Raw genomic sequence first — 19746 nt, forward strand, 5'->3', positions numbered from 1 at the left:
TAATTATAAAAACTACTATTAAACATAATAATGATAATAACGAAAGACCTTAATATCACAATATCTAACAATAGAATTTAATAATATCTAATAAATGTAATAATATCTGGCCACAAAATGGTGGTCAGATATTGTTATACTGCAGTACAGGCTGTGGAGGAAGGTAAAAAAAAAAAAAATCACTGCTCCATAATCTGGAGGTATACATCAATGAAAATGCACATAAACCATCTTTGGAACATCCTGTCTATTGGTGAAGATATCAAAATTGGCTAATTCATTCTCAAGTTATAAGCAAACATCAAAAATGGACTTTGCTTATACACACACACACACACACACACACACACACACACACACACACACACACACACACACACACACACACGGATCTCTTTTTATGCGGTTTTGAAGTTATGCAGTACATAACTTCAAAACTTATGTACTGTTGTACATAATGATCAGCGTGATGCAGCTCATTCTGGCATAACATGAGTAACGTGTAAGCAGTGAGCGTCCATGAAGTTTAATTTTGCATGTGAGTAAGTGTTTGTCTTTTCATTATCGTAAGTCTAAATTTTACTAATTTTTATTTTAAGGATTTCATTTGGCCCAATGGAGAAAGAAAAGCAATTTCTTTGGAATTGAAAATTGCAATTTTAGATCACTGAGCAAAAGGAGAGAGATCTATGGTGATTGGTAAACATTTTACTTTAGGCAAATCTACTGTAAGAGCAATTAAAAATAATGAAGTCGCAATAAGAAAATCTGTCATTTCTGCCACAAAACTAAGTGCCAAATTATCATTGTACTCAAGAGATGCTTTATTAGAAAAAACGGAATGAGCGCTCGTAATTTGGAATGCATAATTAACTCAAATAAAAATTCCTATAAGTGGTTATTTAATTAAATAAAAAGCTCTTCGGTTTTATGAACAGATGAAGCAATTAGAGCATCTACTTCCGCTTCCCAGTTGATAAAGTATTTTCGGCTAGCAAAGGATGGCTAACCGGGTTTTAAAAAGGAATGCATTTCATAACGTGAAGATTACAGGCAAGATTGCAGCAGCAGATGAAGAAGCAGCCAAAAATTTTCAAGAGATGTTAGTCAAAATTATTGAAGATTATGGATATTGTCTTGATCAAGTGTTTAACGCTGACGAAACAGGATTGTTTTGGAAGAAAATGCCTAGTCGAACTTGCATCACGAAGTCTGAGAAAAAGGCAGTGAGTTTAAATACCACCATACTTCAGCATTTCTGGTCGAATATCATCTACTCCTGCTGCCTTTCCACATTTCTAGCCTTTGATGGCTTTTTCTACTTCACGTATGGACATGTATTCCTGACTGCATGCCTGGTCAGTGTTTTTTACCACTGTGCTATCATCACTGCTTGTTTCATTTAGCAGTTTTTCAAAGTAATTACTCCATACTTCAAGGATATCTTTTTCTCCCGTTTTCATGTCACCTTTATCATCTCTAATTCCTTTTACAGCACTCTTTCCTCCATTCCAAAGCTTCTTCAACAACTTCCAGAATATTTTGCCAAAGTCCTCCCATGACTTTTGTTTAGCTAGTTTTACACAGTGTTTAGCATTCTTGCATTTGTCTCTATATTCTCTACGAGCACAAGCTGACTTATTTGACAGGAACTTTTGATATGCTTTCTTCTTTTCCTTCACTGCCTCTTTAACTTCCTGTGTCCACCAGGGAGTTCTGATTTTTTTTATCCTTACAAACAACCTCACCACATGCCTCTCTGGCAGAATCAATCAATGTTTTCTTCAGAGTTTGCCACTGAATCTCCAAGGTTTGATTCCTTTCTCAAATCTTTCATTTTTCCTTCAATAATCTTTGTTTATTTTAGTCTACTGTTCACATCTGAGAGCTGCTCAACTTTTATTCGCTTTAAAACTTTCTTACATGTCATTCTTTTCAATATGAAATTTAATTTTATCTTGCTCAAGACTAAATAGTTATCACTTCCAATTTCAAATCCTCTGTACACTCTGATGTCCTGCACCAGGGAGAAAACATCACTATCAACAATAACATAGTCAATGGGACTTTTCTTATTTCTAGCCTCTTCTCTCCATGTGAATTTGTGCACATTTTTATGTTGGAACATGGTGTTAGTAATAACCAGTCCAAGTCCTGAGCAGAAATCCAACAGATATTTGCCATTATTATTAACTTTGCTCTTTTCTCCAAATTTTCCCAAAATATTTTTGTATGTCTGACAATCATTTCCTACTCTGCTATTTAAATCCCCAACAAGGACCAACTTTTCCTTTTTCATTGTGTCAGTTGCTTTTTCTAAAGCCTCAAAAAATTCCTCCACTTCTACCTTAGTAGAACCTTCTGTGGGACCATAGGCACAAATAAGTCTCATTGTCCAGTTCCCCATTCTCATATTTGCCCATATTACTCTACTTGAGACTGCTTGCAATTCAAGAAGATTAACCTCATATTTTAAAGATTTATTAATTGTTGACAATGCACCAAGTCATCCTATATATGGACTCTACCTGTGTCCATATATAGTGTTTTTTCTGCCCAATACAACAAGCATTATTCAGCCATTAGATCAAGGCATAATTGCTACTTTTAAAAAATATTACGTTAAGCACACTTTTCAATTTATATTGGATGAACTAGGAAATGAATCATTAACAGTAACTGACATTTGGAAAAAATTTTCTATTTTGGACTGCTTAAATCATGTTGCTTCTGCGATTGCTGAAATAAGAACACAAACTTTAAATGCCTGCTGGAAAATTGCTTGGCCTGGATCTGTTGCAAACAGTGCAACTATTCAAATATCTACATTATCAGCTGAAATCATTACTTTGGCACATGAAATTTGTGGAGAAGGTTTTGATACATTTAGCCAGAATGATGTGGGTGAATTGCATGTGGATAATGCCTTAAGTGATGATGATATTATTGGATATCGATTAACTTTAGATATCGTAGAAGATCCAGAAAACGATAATGAAACTGAAGAGAAACCTGTCCCCCTCCCTGCAAATATAATTCGAGAAGGTCTTGAATTGTGCATTAAATTGGAAAATCATTTTCTTGTTAATGACACATTCTGAATGAGCCTTTAAATTCCAACATGAGCTGAAGAACTGTGTCTGTATATCGTGAGCTGTATAAAAAATTAGTAAAATCATCATCACAAAGTTTAATGACCGAACATTGTCAGAAGGAAAAAATTATTATTATTATTACCCCAAGACCTCATGGAGTCAAAGACTCATCTGGGAGGTCCTAAATCAGCACAGAACGAAGGTGAAGCTAATTCTGTTTGTGAAGAACCATTGCCTTTACCATACAGTTCTAAGGATGGAATACCAATAACGGTTATGACTCAATTCCTGTAGAGGAGTGATCTGAAAATAGGATCTTCTTGATGTTTCTGATGAAGAAATATGTGCAGAGCAAAGATCAGGAGGTGAGAGGTATGAAGCACATCCTGATCTGAAGGTGTGGTCACCTGGTTCCAATCAGAAAAATCATCCTTGCTTTTGATACTCCTAAGTCTTTAATATCTGTAGTAGCAGGGTATGTGAATTGTCTTGTACATCCCTAATTCACTAAGATGCTTCAAATTCCAGAAATATGGACATGTCCAAACTGCCTGTCAGAGCTCTGCCACCTGTGCCTGATGTGGTAGTAACGAGCATGGTAACCAGTCTTGCTCTGCCAAGAAAGCTAAATGTGTAAACTGTCAGGGAGGTTATTCAGCATGCTCCTGTGCATGTCAGAAGTGGAAAGATGAAAAAGAGATACAAAAGATAAAAACAGAACAAAATTATTGTATCGGGTTCTGAGATCCTTTTATGCTGAGAAGGGAGCAATTAAGACAGTGTCAACAGCAAATTAAATTTGTATGTCTATTCCACCATCTGATAATTTCACCTTACGTGAACTTTATGATTATGACTGCTTCTCTGTTGAGTGTATCAATCTTATGATGTATGACCTCAATCCAAAAAAATCATAGTAAGGTTATCACTTAAAAACAAACCACCAGTCCCTCCCACAGAAGAAATGGATACTTCAGTATACACTGAAAGTAAATTGACTTACTTAGTGATCTTGGCACATCCAATGATGTATTGGATATTTTTTCAGAGTAAGAGATGGACATTGGTCATCCATACTTCCCAAAATTGAATGAGAAATATAAACAGTCAACCTCCCAGGAATCAGACAAGTCCACAAAGCCTAGCAATAGGATAATTTTTGTTTCTGTCTGCAGGAAACATTTAAAACCCACTGTGGGCTCTACCTTCAGGAATGTCGTTCTTGTACGTAAGGACAAAAAACTGGAAATGGTCCTGCTCCTGGTGGAGTAATGTCTTCACATTAACCATGTCCTCCTACACGGATGTCCATGTGGAAGATGGACCAAGCTGACTTGAATACATTTTCCCATCTTGCAAAATTTAATACTGGAGCAGTCAGCCACACACCTATCAATTAAGCAGTGAAGTATGTAACAGATTCTGACATTGTAACAGATATTGTATCATCCATGAAGCAACTATAGTAGTTCCAAAAACATCATCCTGATTTTCACTCTATCCAAAACTAGGGTGCAAAGCAGTCAAAATAGATGAAGACATATCATGTGATATATTTCATAGATTCTACCACAACTTAATAGTATTAAAACGTGCTCAGGCCAAAACATGTCATGTGAGACATCAGAGTCAAAAACAATCATGGATCCAATTTACATCATCGATTAATCAAACTGGTGCAAAAATTGCATGGAATAAAATTGGAAGATGAAAGGTAGATAAAGAGCACGTTGTTTGTCTACTTTGGATCATAATGGGTGTATTGTTGCTGATCCCAAAAACTACACAGATATTTTGGGTGGAAACTTTGCCAGAATCTCAGCAGCAACAATTCCATACCTTCTGATTTTATAATATTGAAAGAGCTACAACAGAAACATCAGCTGAGCTTTTGTACCAAGGAGATAGAGCCATACAATTTGTTAAGAAGGAACTCAAAAGAGCTCTTCTCTTGTGACACCCTAGAGCAGTAGGTCCTGATGACATCTATTATGAGAGGATAAAACATCTCTCATCATCTTCTGTGGATCTCCTCTTCTATATAACAGTATTTACACGGGAAGAGTTCCTGGACTTGCAGCACAAGCCCATTGTCATTACTATCTAAAAACCAGGCAAGGATCTAGTACAGGTCAATGATTATTGTCCAATTGCTCTGACTAGCTGTCTTTTAAGAAATGATAAACACAAAGTTTCTCTGGTGTTTTGAGACACTTTCCTGAAACGAGAATGTGTGGCTTCATCGTTCTTTCACATGGAAAAGGCTTATGACACACAGCCTGGAGATATGGCATATTAAAAGAGCTGGTTAATCTTGGTATGAGGTACCTTCATGTTTTGATTAAAAACTTTCTATCCAGCCAAGTCTTTCAAGTCCTTGTGGAAAGAGCCATATCATAAAGAAGAAGAGGTAGTCCCTTAAGGCTCTGTCTTAAGTGTGATCCTCTTTGCTATTAAATTGAACTCAGTTACTGAACAGCTTCCTACCACAGTAGACAATTACCTTTATGTCCATGACTTCACAATTTACCGTCATTCCATCAATATGAGGATCATTGAGAAAACTTCAACAAGCAATCGATTGTCTCTCAATGGGTTCAGATTTTCTGCAGAAAAAACTTGTGGCTTCAGTGTTCTTTCATATGGAAAAGGCTTATGACACAGCTTGGAGATATGGCATATTTCAAGAGAAACGTTCATGTTTTGATTAAAAACTTTCTATCCAGCCAAGTCTTTCAACTCCTTGTGGAAAGAGCGTTATCTTGGCCATATCATAAAGAAGAGGTAGTCCCTTAAGGCTCTGTCTTAAGTGTGATCCTCTTTGCTATTAAATTGAACTCAGTTACTGAACAGCTTCCTACCACAATAGACAATTACCTTTTTGTCCATGGCTTCGCAATTTACTGTCATTCCTTCAATATAAGGATCATTGAGAAATAACTCTAACAAGCAATCAATTGTCTCATAGTGGATTCAGATTTTCTGCAGAAAAAACTCTATGTACACTTCTGCCAGAAACGTACTCTTCACCTTAATCCTGATTTAAGGATGGGACAAACCATTATCTCATTAGCATTCGAGGCCAGGTTCTTGAGACTCACCTTTGACAGAAAGCTAACATTCTTTACATACATTCATCATCTTTGGGTTATTTTTTCAAATGACACAGCCCTTGAAACAGCTAAGGAACCTTGCAACACCTTTTTTTTGGCTAATGGCTACAGCCCATATGAAATAGATAAAATATTGCATGAATCCCCTATCCTTCCAATCAACATATAGGATCAAATCAAAATCATTCCCAACCCATATGTTAAGGATACATCAGAAAAAAAAAAGCCAAAGTTCTCTGCAGATATGATCTGCATGCCACTTTCAAACCATTCATTCAGCTAGCTAACTTCATACGTTCTCCAAAAATCAACTGTATCCTCTTGAACAACCTGGAGTGTATAAAGTTCCTTATGTCTACAGTTTGGCCTACTTTGGAAAGAGTGATAGATCAGTTAACATCTGCCGTGAAGAACAAAAAAATTACATCTGTGATCATTGAAGTCAGGATTGGCAGACTATGATCTGGATACTTCTTCACACAGGATCGGAATAAGGAAAATATCTTTATTACATAGAAGTTGTTATAGGTCTGAGAGACTATTTTTTAGAATCAGCATCAGCTATGAAGCACTCTCCTAACCTCAACAAATCTGGTTGCATTAATTTACCAAAGATTTGGGAGACTATCCTGATAGCCTAACTTCTTTAAATTAACTTTGTGATTATCTGACCCATAGAGAGTGCCATGTGAGGACATTAGTTCTGTTGTCAGTTACAATTTAAATTGTTTTCATCAATTACCATTAGTTTTGTGCTGTGTGCCTATCACAGATTGTTCTCTGTTGATGCTGGTTAGAAAACCAGCAAAATATTAGTAAGTTTAATACATATTTTCCTCCCCTCCCTTGATGTTGTTTATACTGTAAAACATTATGGGGTTTTTAGTACTCATATAATCAGTTCCAAACTTGACGGTCTTAAAAAAAGGACCAAGTTGTTAATCCTGAAAAAATGGTTAGCAGAGAAATTTTTTCTTTATTTTGTCCTACAGCAGGTAGACTTTAGTGCAAAGATCTTATCAGAAATTTTACCCTACTTCAGAAAAAAATATTATTATTACATGACACCTCCAGGGAGTCCAGTGACTCATCATGTGAGGGCACCAACTCTACAACTCTCTACTCCCACCACTTAATTCATCAACTATAACGAATTGCAACTACAATCAATATCTACACTAACACCATCTACTGCCCACCACCACTAGTATTTTCACAGACAATCACAAACATCCATGCTCACAGTGGGATTTAAACCTGCACATATCTGGTCTCCAGCCTTTTGGCTGGAGACCAGATATGCTAACCACTCAGCCAACCAGGCTGGCTAAGTTTCCTTATATCCATGAGGAAAAAACCCTTGGAATAGACTCTGTTATCTTGACAGTTTTTCTAAATACTCCTTTCGTATCAATGAAGTGCCTTTTTACTCTCACAAGAAAAAAAAGTTTATCTTGTCTCCAGTATACTATGATGCATAATATATTTGACTATGCAAGATGAGAAAACATCGTTAAAAAAAAAAAAAAAAAAAAAAAAAACTTGAAAAAGATAGTGTTCTATCTTCAATCCGATTTATTGATTTGAAATAGATTGAGGAAAGATGAAAACAATAGTAAATCAAATTGCTAAAAGAATTCACTTTTTCCAAGACTGTATTACTGTTTTTCCTTTTACAAATGATATTATAGTCATCCTCCATCTAGATTTACATCTTTCAGTTATTCATTATTTGAAATAAAAACTTTTGGTATCTGATTCCATTTCTTAACTTTATACTCTTTCCAAAAAAAAAAAAAAAAAAAAACTGCTACTTTCAGTTTGGTTCCTGCTTGACAGTATTTGCATACACTATGAAGATATAGCTACTGGAAGCTATATAATGGCTATTTATAGCAGGAGTCTGCCATAATGGCAAACACCTGTTGGATTTCTGCTCAGGACATTGTAAAAATAATCATAATTAAAATTCTGAATATTTTTACGTATTGTTTATGTTAGTATGTTTATTAGTTTTGTTTTCATAACACGCATTGTCGGCACTTGTGATGTGCTCATTATGGAAATTGTTTTGCTAAAAGTGATATAAAGTAGTTAAAAAAATTTAATGTACTTACCGGATTTGAATAGTTGTGTTACTTTAAACAAATTTATTATGGTTTGAAATATTAAGTTGTGTTTTATGAGAACATTCTCTTGTTGCTAATGGAGACAAAGTGTCAACCATTATACATTACTTAGTTTCTCGCGTGCCACGGATTGCGCATGCTCGCCGAGAAGTTTGATGAGTGATTGACAGCTGACAAGAAAGCGTTCGGTATCTGAGTAACGGCTGTAAACAAGGGAGTGTTCGGGAAGGAATTTAGAACACACGCCGGCAGATATTTAGGTTCGGAGGAACTTAAGTTTTTTATGTGACAGTCGGAGGAAAATTAATAGTATATTCCAAAAAAGGAATCGTGGAACTATTAAATTTCAAAGTGGAATAAGTATTGATGAATAAAAGGAAAATATTGCTATATGCGTTTTAAACGGAATATTGGAGGAAACACTGATTGAAAGATTTATAGTAGATTCCGAAAAGGGAATCGTAGAACTGTAAGTTTTTTTATTGGAAGAGTTAAGACTGTCAATAAGCATTTAGTGAATAAAAGAAGAATTTCCTATTTACGTTCTAAAGGAATGTTCGAGAAAACTCTGATTGGGAAGTTTCATCTGTATTAAGGACGCCGGATCTGACTAATATTTCTACTGAAGAAAAGAGAAAGAATTAAGTCAGGAAGAATTAATGTGTGTTACATAAGTGATGAGAAAGGATCCTGTAAAAATGAAGAATAGAGTCTTATATCTATTGAAAAGGGCTTTGACAGAGAAAGAAACTGGCTATGAACATTTTGTGATTGTGCAAACAAAGTGTTGTTGCGTCCCATTTTATTATTTTTATTCTATCTAGTTATTTCCCCTTTATCTATGTTCAACTATTATCTACGCACGAGATATCACCAAAATTTTTACTAATGCTTAAGTTAATTCTCCCCTTAGTATCCCTAATATTTGTATTATGCTGCGCCTTTTGGGACATTTAGTTTAAGATATTATATACAAAAACAAGGAGAAAGAACTAAAATATGTCTGAAAGTGAAACTATGTTGCAGTCGTGACACTTTATCTCGTTTCTTAACACATTAATTTCCCGCGTGATTAGGTTTGTAATTTTTCGAGTGGTGCATTGGACAGCAATTTCAGACAACTGTTTTATCATTGGACAAAAGGTTTATTAAATTCCTTAACATGGTACAATTCAAATTTTAGTTCTTACTCAATTCAATTCTATACTAAATATTTACAAACTGACATTAGCTTATCATAAATAATTAAGCTATGATCCTATAATGGGTATTACGATCATGCTGCCATACACATTCAACACATAAATTCATTTGACACGGACATATAAGATTAATTCACACTATTTAACTATCCAAACTTAAGTAGATTAACTAAACTATTTACTGCACTGACACATAACTATGACATTTAAACTTTCTTATACAATATATTAGACATGCAAAATTCTCAGGACACTTAATTACTCATATAATATTAACATTAGTAAGCTTACTTTCATTATATTCTGTCATATACTAAAGTCCTAGTATTGTTTTCTTGGTCACTTCAACAGTTCAGTATTAGAATAATGATAACTAATACAGACGAATCTTAGTTAACACGAGATATATTTTACAGCACCTTTCTTTCTTGAATTTTTCATATGGGCCTCTACCTTTTTCTGATCGAACTATCTTGGTATAACCTCTCCGATAATCTGTTTCTCCTACGTTCCTTTTGGAATTGAGCTATGCTTACGCGGTCTTAACCTCTTGTAACTTAGGACACACTTTGAATCATCTATATAACGGCTGTACAACTCGCGACGTGGACATCGATTTCTTTACTTCTTTCCCTTTCTCGTAGTTGACACTGGAATTGAAACACAAAGAATATGCTTTCTTTTCTTTGACTATATGGCATTCCTCACTTCTTACATAGGAAGTACGGAATCGAAATCCCGCTCACTTTTGTTTCCATGTTGTGACGACGGAGATATAACCCTTATCTCGCCACTCAGGAAAACACCGTGAAATCCATACGAAAGAGCTCGCGAAGAACTCTCCTGGAACAGAACCAAAACCAAAAGCCAAAAAGAGTCTCCTCCTCCTGGGGGGGGGGGGTTCTAACCCTTTTATACCCTCTCTCCTAATGGCACCTTCTCTAACTTCCTTCCCCCCCCCCCTTTTTTTTTTTTTTTTTTTTTTTTTTTTTGACATACCAACCAATTAGGGTGGCGTTTTTCTGCCAAACGTCATTTGATCGGTGAGCCCATAACGAAGTATCAATCCGGGAATTGACCCAAAGCGATTGTCTGTTGTTTTTCTTGTGCTAGCCCCTAATTTAACCCCCTTTCCAAAATTTTTCTATGAATTTAATCTCTAGCCTCTCGCATACCATTTCTTATGACTAATCCTTTTCTGCCTTATTTAGTTAAATTTTCTCTTTTATATCATATTACAACAATAATATATTCTTTCTTTTTGTTAGTTAGTTCAACCAAACACCTTTATATTTTATTGGATGCAAGGATATTTCTTTTTCTTTTAAATAATTCATCTTTTAGCTTTAATGCAGGGTTTTTAATTTATTTGCTCTTCATGTCACACCATGATAACTGAGAATTTTACATTCTTAAGATATCAGGGTGTAACAGTGTTTAGTCTAGTCTTAAGTGTAAGTTTATTTATAAAAGGCCTTGGATCCAATTAATTTGTAGTTAGTTATGTAAAGTTGTTTGAAGTGTATATATATTGTTTTTTGTTTTATTAAATTTATTTTGTATTTTGGTCTTGAGTCAGTGATTATTTGGATTCTGAAAGAGTTAAGATCATTGCACCAATTGGAGTGAGCCCCTGTGCATATAACATATAGGTACACTCAGAATAAAAAAAGAATAATTCTTAGAAACAGAGATCATCACTGTGGTAGGATAAATATTAAGATAATATATACGAATATCTCTTCAATATAAAAAATCCACCAATTATTAACAACATGAACTGGTTATTACTAACACCATGTTCCAACATAAAAATGTGCACAAATTCACATTGAGAAGAGGCAAGGAATAAGAAAAGTCTCATTGACTATCTTATTGTTGATAGTAATGTTTTCCAACTGGTGCAGGATACCAGAGTGTACAGAGGATTTGAAATTGGAAGTTATCACTATTTAGTCTTGAGCAGGATAAAATTGAATTTCATATTGAAAAGAATAACATGTAAGAACATTTTAAAGCGAATAAAAGTTGAGCAGCTCTCCGATGTGAACTGTAGACTAAAATACAAATACTAAAATACAAAGATTATTGAAGAAAAAATAAGAGCTTGAGAACAGGGACCAAACCTTGGAGATTCAGTGGCAAGCATTGAAGAAAACCCTGATTGATTCAGCCAGAGAGGCATGTGGTGAGATTGTCTGCAAGGATAGAAAAATCACAACTCCATGGTGGAGTACACAGGAAGTTAAAGAGGAAGTGAAGGAAAGTAAGAAAGCATATCAAAAGTTCCTGCAAATAAGTCAGCTTGTGCTCTTAGAGAATACAGAGACAAATGTAAAAAAGCTAAACAAAAGTCATGGGAAGACTTTGGTAAGAACATAGAAAATAAATATCAAGAAGGTGGCAAGGTATTCTGTTCTAGAGGTTGTTGAAGAAGTTCAGAAATGGTGGAAAGAGTTGTAAAAGGAATTAGAGATGATAAAGGTGACATAAAAATAGGAGAAAAATATATCCTTGAAGTATGGAGTAATTACTTTGAAAAATTGCTAAATGAAACAAGCAGTGATAGCACAGTGATATAAAAAAAAAAAAAAAAAAAAAAAAAAAAACTCAACAGGCATACAGTCAGGAATACATAGTAGATGATATTTGACCAGAAATGCTGAAGTATAATAGTGGTATAAAAGTCTTACAGGGGCTGCACGGCATAGTTCAGAGGGCCGAATTCCCGATGATTGTAGTAGGGCTCTCATAGTACCATATATACAAAAGTAAATAAAACTGAACGTGAGAATTACAGAGGCATTTCATAGATCCTAGCAAGATCTATGCAAGTATACTTGAGAAAAGGTTGAGAAGAATTGTGGAAGAAAAGCTTGGTGAAGAACAAGCTGGATTTAGACCAAATAGAGGCTGTCAGGATCAGATCTTCACTTTATGAAAAATAGTTGAGAAATCATGGGAATATAACAAAAATCTGTATTTAAGTTTTGTTGATCTGAAAAAGGCAAATGACAAGGTGCCAAGAGAGAAGCTATTCAATACTCTACAGTTATATGGTGTCACTGGGGCATTATATCAAGCAATATTTAGTCTTTATTTGAGTTCTAAGTCAGCAGTTAGAATTGAAGGAAGTACATGAAGATAGTTTAATGTTAAATCTGGTGTGAGACAAGGATGTACATTATCCCCTCTGTTATTCAATATCTATATGGATCACATTATGAAGTAAAGTGGTATTAAACATGATATCAAAATTGCAGATGTTAATGTCATCTCTTTGCTTTATGCAGACTATGTTATACTTCTAAATAAATCCGCTACGAGTCTGCAAGATTCCCTGACTAAATTGAATAACTTATAATGGATATGGTATGAAGGTGTGCAGTAAAAAGACAAAGACAGTGAAGATAGGCAGAATCATTGAAAAATGTCAACTGCATTGTGAACGGAGAACCTGTGGAACAAGTAAAACATTTCAGCTACTTAGGCATGATTTTTAGAGGAGGTTGTAAATTAAATATGGAAATAGACAAAAGAATCAACAAAGCTGCCATGGTAGGAAGTCAATTGAATAAATTCATATGGAATAAGAGAGAAATTAGTCAGAACACTAAATTAGCTGTATACAAGACAGTGTTCAAATCAGTTTTAACTTATGGATCTGAAAGCTGGGTCAGAAGTAAAACACTTGACCAAAGACTAGAGACCACAAATATGAGAGTCCTGAGAAAGTTTATAGGCATGAACTGATGGCATCAATGGCAATATCATATTAAAAACGATTATATTAGGAAAGAACTTGACATTGTCTGCATCCAGGAATGCGTTAGCAGAGCTAATCTCAGAATGGGCAAGGAAAGATTAGCAAAACAATTGTTCTCTGCCAGGTTGATTGGAAAATGATCCAGAGGAAGACCAAGATATAGGTGGATTGATACGTTGCAAAGTGCCTTAAATGGTAGAAGTATAAGATCTGATAATGTTGGCGCCTTGACAAGTAACAGACTGATTTGGAGGAAAATTGCAGATAGGAAGTTAGTAATGATGTAAATTTTTCATGTAGTACTATGGTATCCTGTACACCCCTTGAGGGTACTTGGCAGGAATTATTTGATGATGTCTGCTATTTATTAGCGCTTGTTTGCATGTTACTGATTTCATTTAGTATATGGATGTGTTAATATTTTTATCTCGCAATGTGATATTTCTGATGTTTACCATAGTTTAATAGCTATTTTAAATTCAAAATTGTAATTCTTATATTATTAGTAATGTCATTATTTATTATCTTTTTTGACATAAACTGTAACAATCCTACTGACTGTTTAATCACTTGCACATTCACATGCTTTCCATGTAATGGGTGCAAATGAAAGATGAGAAAGAAGGCTATTGACATTTTTCTTGTAGAATTGGACTTGTAGTTCTAGGAAACTCTTCATAAGGAAGCCTGTTCCAAAGGACAGAGTAGATGGATTAAATGAGGAGAAGCAGGTTTATTGTGCTTGCAGTTGTATTGTAATGAGGTGTGAGGTAGCTGCTGTTCCTGTTTCGGCAGGTTCAGTGGAAAGTAAAGGAATTATAGTTGCCAGTTCAGTGGAACAGTGGTTGTGAAAGTACTTGTAAGAATGACTCAGAGCTGAAACAGTCCATCTGTGAGATAGAGGTTGAAGCGAGTCAGTGCGGGAAGATCATATATCAGCTGAATTGCCCTCCTTTTGACAGCATCATCAACAACCATGGGTCCAATGCCCGTAGGTGTCTGATGCCATCTTGATATGATTCTTCCATTGCATTCTATTTTGTGCAAGATGACTCTTTGTGTATAGAGTTTCTGCACTGTTTGATGTCATCGCCCCCATTCTCTGTTTGGTCTTCCTCTTTTGTTCTTTCCTTCAATCATCCCAAACAGCAACATTTTTAATTTTCTCTCATCATTCATTCTACATATATGGCCAAATAGACATAGTTTCCTTATGATTATTTTCTGGATCAGGTTTTCTTTTGGTTGTATTCGTCTGTAGATTTCTTCATTGTTCACTTTCTGTATCCAGCTTATTCTCAAGATCTTTCTATAGCACTTTCTCTCAAATGCCAATATCCTCCTTTCAGATTCTCTCAGGAGTACCCAGGCTTTGCATCCATAGAGCATGCTGCTGAAGATACAGGTTTATACAATGCGCCGTTAAGTTTGCATCTTTATAGCTCAGTTCTTCCATATTTTGTCCATGGCTTATAAAATAGTTGTTGCTCTGACTATTCACTATTCTAATTTTTATCTCTTTTTTGGGGTCCAAGTCGTGCGTCATATGGCATCCAAGATATGTTAAGTCTTCCACATTTTCCAGTTGAAATCTGTCTATCGTAACTCTGTTCAGTAACTCCTGTTGTCCGAATGTCATTGTTTTAGTTTTTTCAAAGTTGACATTTAGCCCATATCTTTTTTCTTCTGTGTATAGTGTTTGCAATGTCTATTCCAGCCTTGCTGCATCTTCTTCAATCAGGACGATGTCATCTGCAAAGCAGAGGTAGTTTATTCTCATGCCATTTATTGAAATGCATCCACCTTCTTCTTTAATTTTATCTAGTGTTCTTCCCAGAAGTGTGATGAAGATGATTGGTGATATTGGGTCCCCTTGTTTTGTGCCTTGACTAGTGGCAAACCAATCTCCAATCTCACATGCTATTCTGATTTTTGCTTGTGCTTGGCTGTTTATATCTTTCAGCAGGCGGATCAATTTATTGTCCACACCATAGGATTCCAAGACAGCACCAAAACTTTTTTTTAGATATGTTTTGGGAGTTGTACAGAATTATTAGCTAGATTGGTGAAAAGCTTCATCTTAATTAGAAAAGAATGCTTAGTTTTTTAGAGGCTGAGGAAGTTATTCATATGATATGTTTATGCTAGGAGAGACTGTAGGTAAATGTCAACCCAAGTGAAATCTGATTTTATTTGGTAATTTATCTGTTATTGAGGATTAATTGAGCTGAGATCCTTTAGCAAGAATAATGACACGGCTGTGTTTTGGTGGCATCAAAGGTGGCCAGGTTATCTCCGTTGAATGATGGTTTGCAGACGATTTTGAAGCTTGGGATGTTTGAACTCTGTATGATATGTCAAGTGAGTAGAATGAATGGAGTGTATGTACTATCATCAGCAACATTGTGGATAGGATTAGTGGTGATTGAGAATATAACCAGGTTTTCACTCATATATATATATATTTTTTTTATTTATACTAGAGGTATTTATTAACATGTTTTGCTATCTGTATAGCTAAGAGAATCTTCAGGAGTTTTTGCTTAACATAAGTAAAAAACTGACAAAAAAGTTTTCCCATTGCTGCTAATATCTATAAATTGAAAAGACTGGAATGATGGTTGAATCACGAGTATCATTATGCATGTTGCATGCAGTTTCTACATTGTTGTGTAAACTCTGTATGTGATTGCTGGCATAGGAGAGATCATCACTGTTACACATAGTAATTAATGGCTTCCAAGTGTCACGAAGAATAATTTCTTAGTTTCTATTTAGTGTTTCTTTTGAGCACATCATCTCGGAGGACTCCTTGAACAACCTTTTGGTTATTTTTATGTTGAGGAAATATATATCTAAAAATATATATGTGTCTAGCATAAATAAAAACCATACACGACTTAAAACTCTCAGTTATCTATTATTCAAGCCAATCTACTCATAGTGAATTGCACACAAATGAGGGTATATCTTTACGTATGGGAGAAAGAGGGTAGGTGATAAACCAGAGCCCTGATACACTGCTGCATTTATGGAGAGGTTCAAAGAGAATAAGCTGTCCACCATGACTTACAGTGAATAGAGAGAGAGAGCCTTTTTTCCCCTCCCTGCTTGACATATGAACCTAGTTCTTATTACATTACCCTAAAAAAAAAGAAAGTATATTCAAACTCATGAAGTCTAGCATGAATAAAACAAATGTGTGTGTGTGTGTGTGTGTGTGTGTGTGTGTGTGTGTGTGTGTGTGTCTTTTGTTTAAAAAAACAAACAGATTTTTACTTGTTATTTCTTAGAAGTGTATCTGTTTTTCTGCCTCTCCCTTTCCAGTTTCATGTTTTCTGTAATTTTGAATGTCAGAAAGAATGTTTTTTTACTTATGAACCAAAAGCTGCATTTTCTTAATTTTATTATGTTTATCTTATTCACATCAAAATATATCTCGTAGATTATTCAGTCATGCTTATCACAAAGCTTAGTCACTATTACTTTTTAAAGAATTGGGTTTGATATTTTCACTTTAGTTGATAACCATGCTTTGGATTTGTTAATGTATCTTATCTGTTAAATTTTCTACGTGTTTGTAATTATCAATGTAATAATTACTGTCTCTATCTTTCTCTCCCCTACCTGTTTTTTTTTATTTATTTTTTTTTTATTTCAGGTCACTTTGGAAATGCCATCAAAGATTGTTAATGAATATTACACTCCAGAAGAAATGGTCAGTGTTATATGCATTGTTAAACTATAGTGAATTTTTTTTTTTTCCTTTATAATTGCAAGCTGATTTATCCAGAGCCACTTGATACTATAGTCATCATTTGATAATTATTACACTTTTAAATAAGATAGTAGTTAAATAGAGAATTGTTATGTTAATGATGTTTGCACATTGATTCTTTGTTGTTTGCTGTTCAAGAAGATAGAAGATAATATAAAAATTCGTTGGTTTTGTGTTTTGTCTTGCTGAGTAGAACTCATGTCGATTGAAAACTGCAGAAAAAATGAGTTCTCAATTCTGTGTTTTCATTCTATTAAATGTCTAATATGAGAAATTTATTGGCATATTCAGTGCATTATAGAGAGATAGCATGCAGGAGAACAACAGAATGTTATTGTTCTTTTGCCATGAAAGTTTCACATAACTGTTACATACTAAGCATTTTTTAAAACACTGAAATATAAAATTAAATAATTCAAAAAACTCAGAAAATTGTAAAACATGAATGTTAAACTTGTTGAAGTAAAATGAAAAAGCTAAATTTCTCTAACTCTAGAAATATGGAAGTATTTTTAGCTATAGAATTCAGAATAAATGTAAAAACAGTTGGGCAGATGACATTGATTTATTTATTTAAGCAACCAGAACAGACAGTGGTATACCAAGGATTATTGATATCTATATACAAGATAACTTTGATTGCTCTCTTGTTTAACATTAAATATTTATTTCTTTAAATTACAATTGTGGTCTTCTCCTTTAAAAAAAAAAAGAAAGAAAAAAGTCTACTGTGTTCTGCTCCTAAAAAAAACAAAAGGAGCAGAACACAGTCTTGGCCTTCCATCCTATCTTTTCTCCTGCTTCTCCAAATAGAATATCCCTGCATTAAAAGAAAAAAAATAGAAAGTTTAGAAGTCAATAGATTGTATTTCAGCTGATAAATAATAGGAGAAAAGGAGATACAGTGATCTTTCAGTTATCTCAGTAACTCAGACCATGATCTTTTTCAAGTTTCTTCTCACATCAAAGGCACATCCAATCCCAACCTCATGTCCTTTAACACTACAAGGATGTTAGAAGTGGGATGACCTCTTAATTTTCTGCTTCCACTCTTCTGATCTCACATAAAGATACTTCTGTATGCATCGGTCCATCTAGATCTTGTTCTTCCTCTGGGTCTTTTCCCCTTGATCCTGTCAAAGATTAGCTCTACTCACACATCCCTAAATGCTACTGGTGTCTAGTTTAATTCAGATATCTTCATTTTTAATATGATTCTTCCATTGGGGCCATCCGATCATTACCCATTACTTTTTCCCCTTACTCCTATATCTCTGATTTCCTTCCTTTTTAATCAACTTTTATTTTTAACCCTTTTCTCAGATCAGCTTAAAATTGGTTTATATATAGATATTTCGTTGTTTGGAATAATTCCTCTCTTATTCTGTATAAATTTATTCATTTGATATCCTAACATAACTGCTTTGTGAATTCTGTTATCGATTTCTATATTTAATTTGCCAACTTCACTAAAAATTTTGCTTATCATCAAATGAATTTCCTGATAAGTACCTTCAAGGGATGTTCAGACTGCTATGACAGTACACCATGATTAAGATTACATTATTATTAATCTATCAAGAATTTTCCTCCAAGTTAGTCTAATACTTGTCAGCATTCCAATATTGTCAACTCTAACATTTTGTGCTGCTAAAGCACTTTTGACTAAATCAATCCACCTAGACTTTGGTCTTCCTCTGAGTCTCTTTACTGTCATTTTAGCATCAAACCTGTTTTGCTAACCTTTTTCACTCATTCCGTTTAAGTGCCTTAGATTAGCTCTATTCACAAATTCTTGAATTTGTGAATAGAGCTAATCTATCGTTTTTAATGTTTCTGCTATTAATCCATTTGTTCACTTTCCAAATTTTTCTCAGAACTCCTCACATCTGTAGTCTCTAATCTTTGATCAACTATTTTATTTGTAACTCAGCTCTCAGATCCATAACTTAAAATTGTTTGAGCACAGTCTTCTATACGGATAGTCGGATATTTTGGCAGATTTTTCTCTTATTCCATATAATTCATTTGGCTGGATTAGCTTTGCTTATTCAGTTATTTATTTGCCATATTCATTAAAAACTGTGCCTAAATACCTGAAATGTTTTGCTTGTTCTGTAGGTTCTCTATTCAAAATGCAGCTGAAGTTTTCTATGTCCTTCCTATTTTCATAATTTCATCATCATCATCAAATTCCTGCCATGTACCCTCAAGGGGTGTACAGGATATGACAGTACTACATGAAAAAATTACATCATTACTAACTTCCTATCTACAATTTTCCTCCAAATCAGTCTGTTACTTGTCAAGACTCCAACATTATCAGATCTTATATTTCTATCGTCTAAGGCACTTTGTACCGTATCAATCCACCTATATCTTGGTCTTCCTCTGGGTTGTTTTCCTGCCAACCTGGCAGAGAACACTTGTTTTGCTAATCTTTCCTCTCCCATTCTATTTAAGTGACCATACCATCTGAGATTAGCTCTGCTAACACATTCCTGGATGCTGACAATGTCAAGTTCTTTCCTAATATCCTCATTTTTAATATGATATTGCCATTGATGCCATCTGTTCATGCCTCTAATCTTTCTCAGGACTCTCATATCTGCGGTCTCTAGTCTTTGGTCAAGTGTTTTACTTCTGACCCAGCTCTCAGATCC

The 19746-nt window shown here is 34.6% G+C and overlaps 1 protein-coding gene across 1 annotated transcript in view; it reads left to right on the plus strand.

Moving 5' to 3' along the window:
- Positions 1-19746, plus strand: part of LOC150102650 (U4/U6.U5 tri-snRNP-associated protein 1) — a 323990-nt gene that overhangs the window by 160965 nt on the left and 143279 nt on the right. The window contains exon 11 of the mRNA XM_090399032.1: positions 16967-17023. Within this exon, the coding sequence (XP_090255158.1) occupies positions 16967-17023 (57 nt within the window). The remainder of the gene's footprint in view (positions 1-16966; positions 17024-19746) is intronic.

This window comes from Typopeltis vanoorti, chromosome 10 (assembly GCF_054136105.1).
Source record: "Typopeltis vanoorti isolate ZY-2024b chromosome 10, IOZ_Tvanoo_1.0, whole genome shotgun sequence".
Lineage (NCBI taxonomy): Eukaryota > Metazoa > Arthropoda > Arachnida > Uropygi > Thelyphonidae > Typopeltis > Typopeltis vanoorti.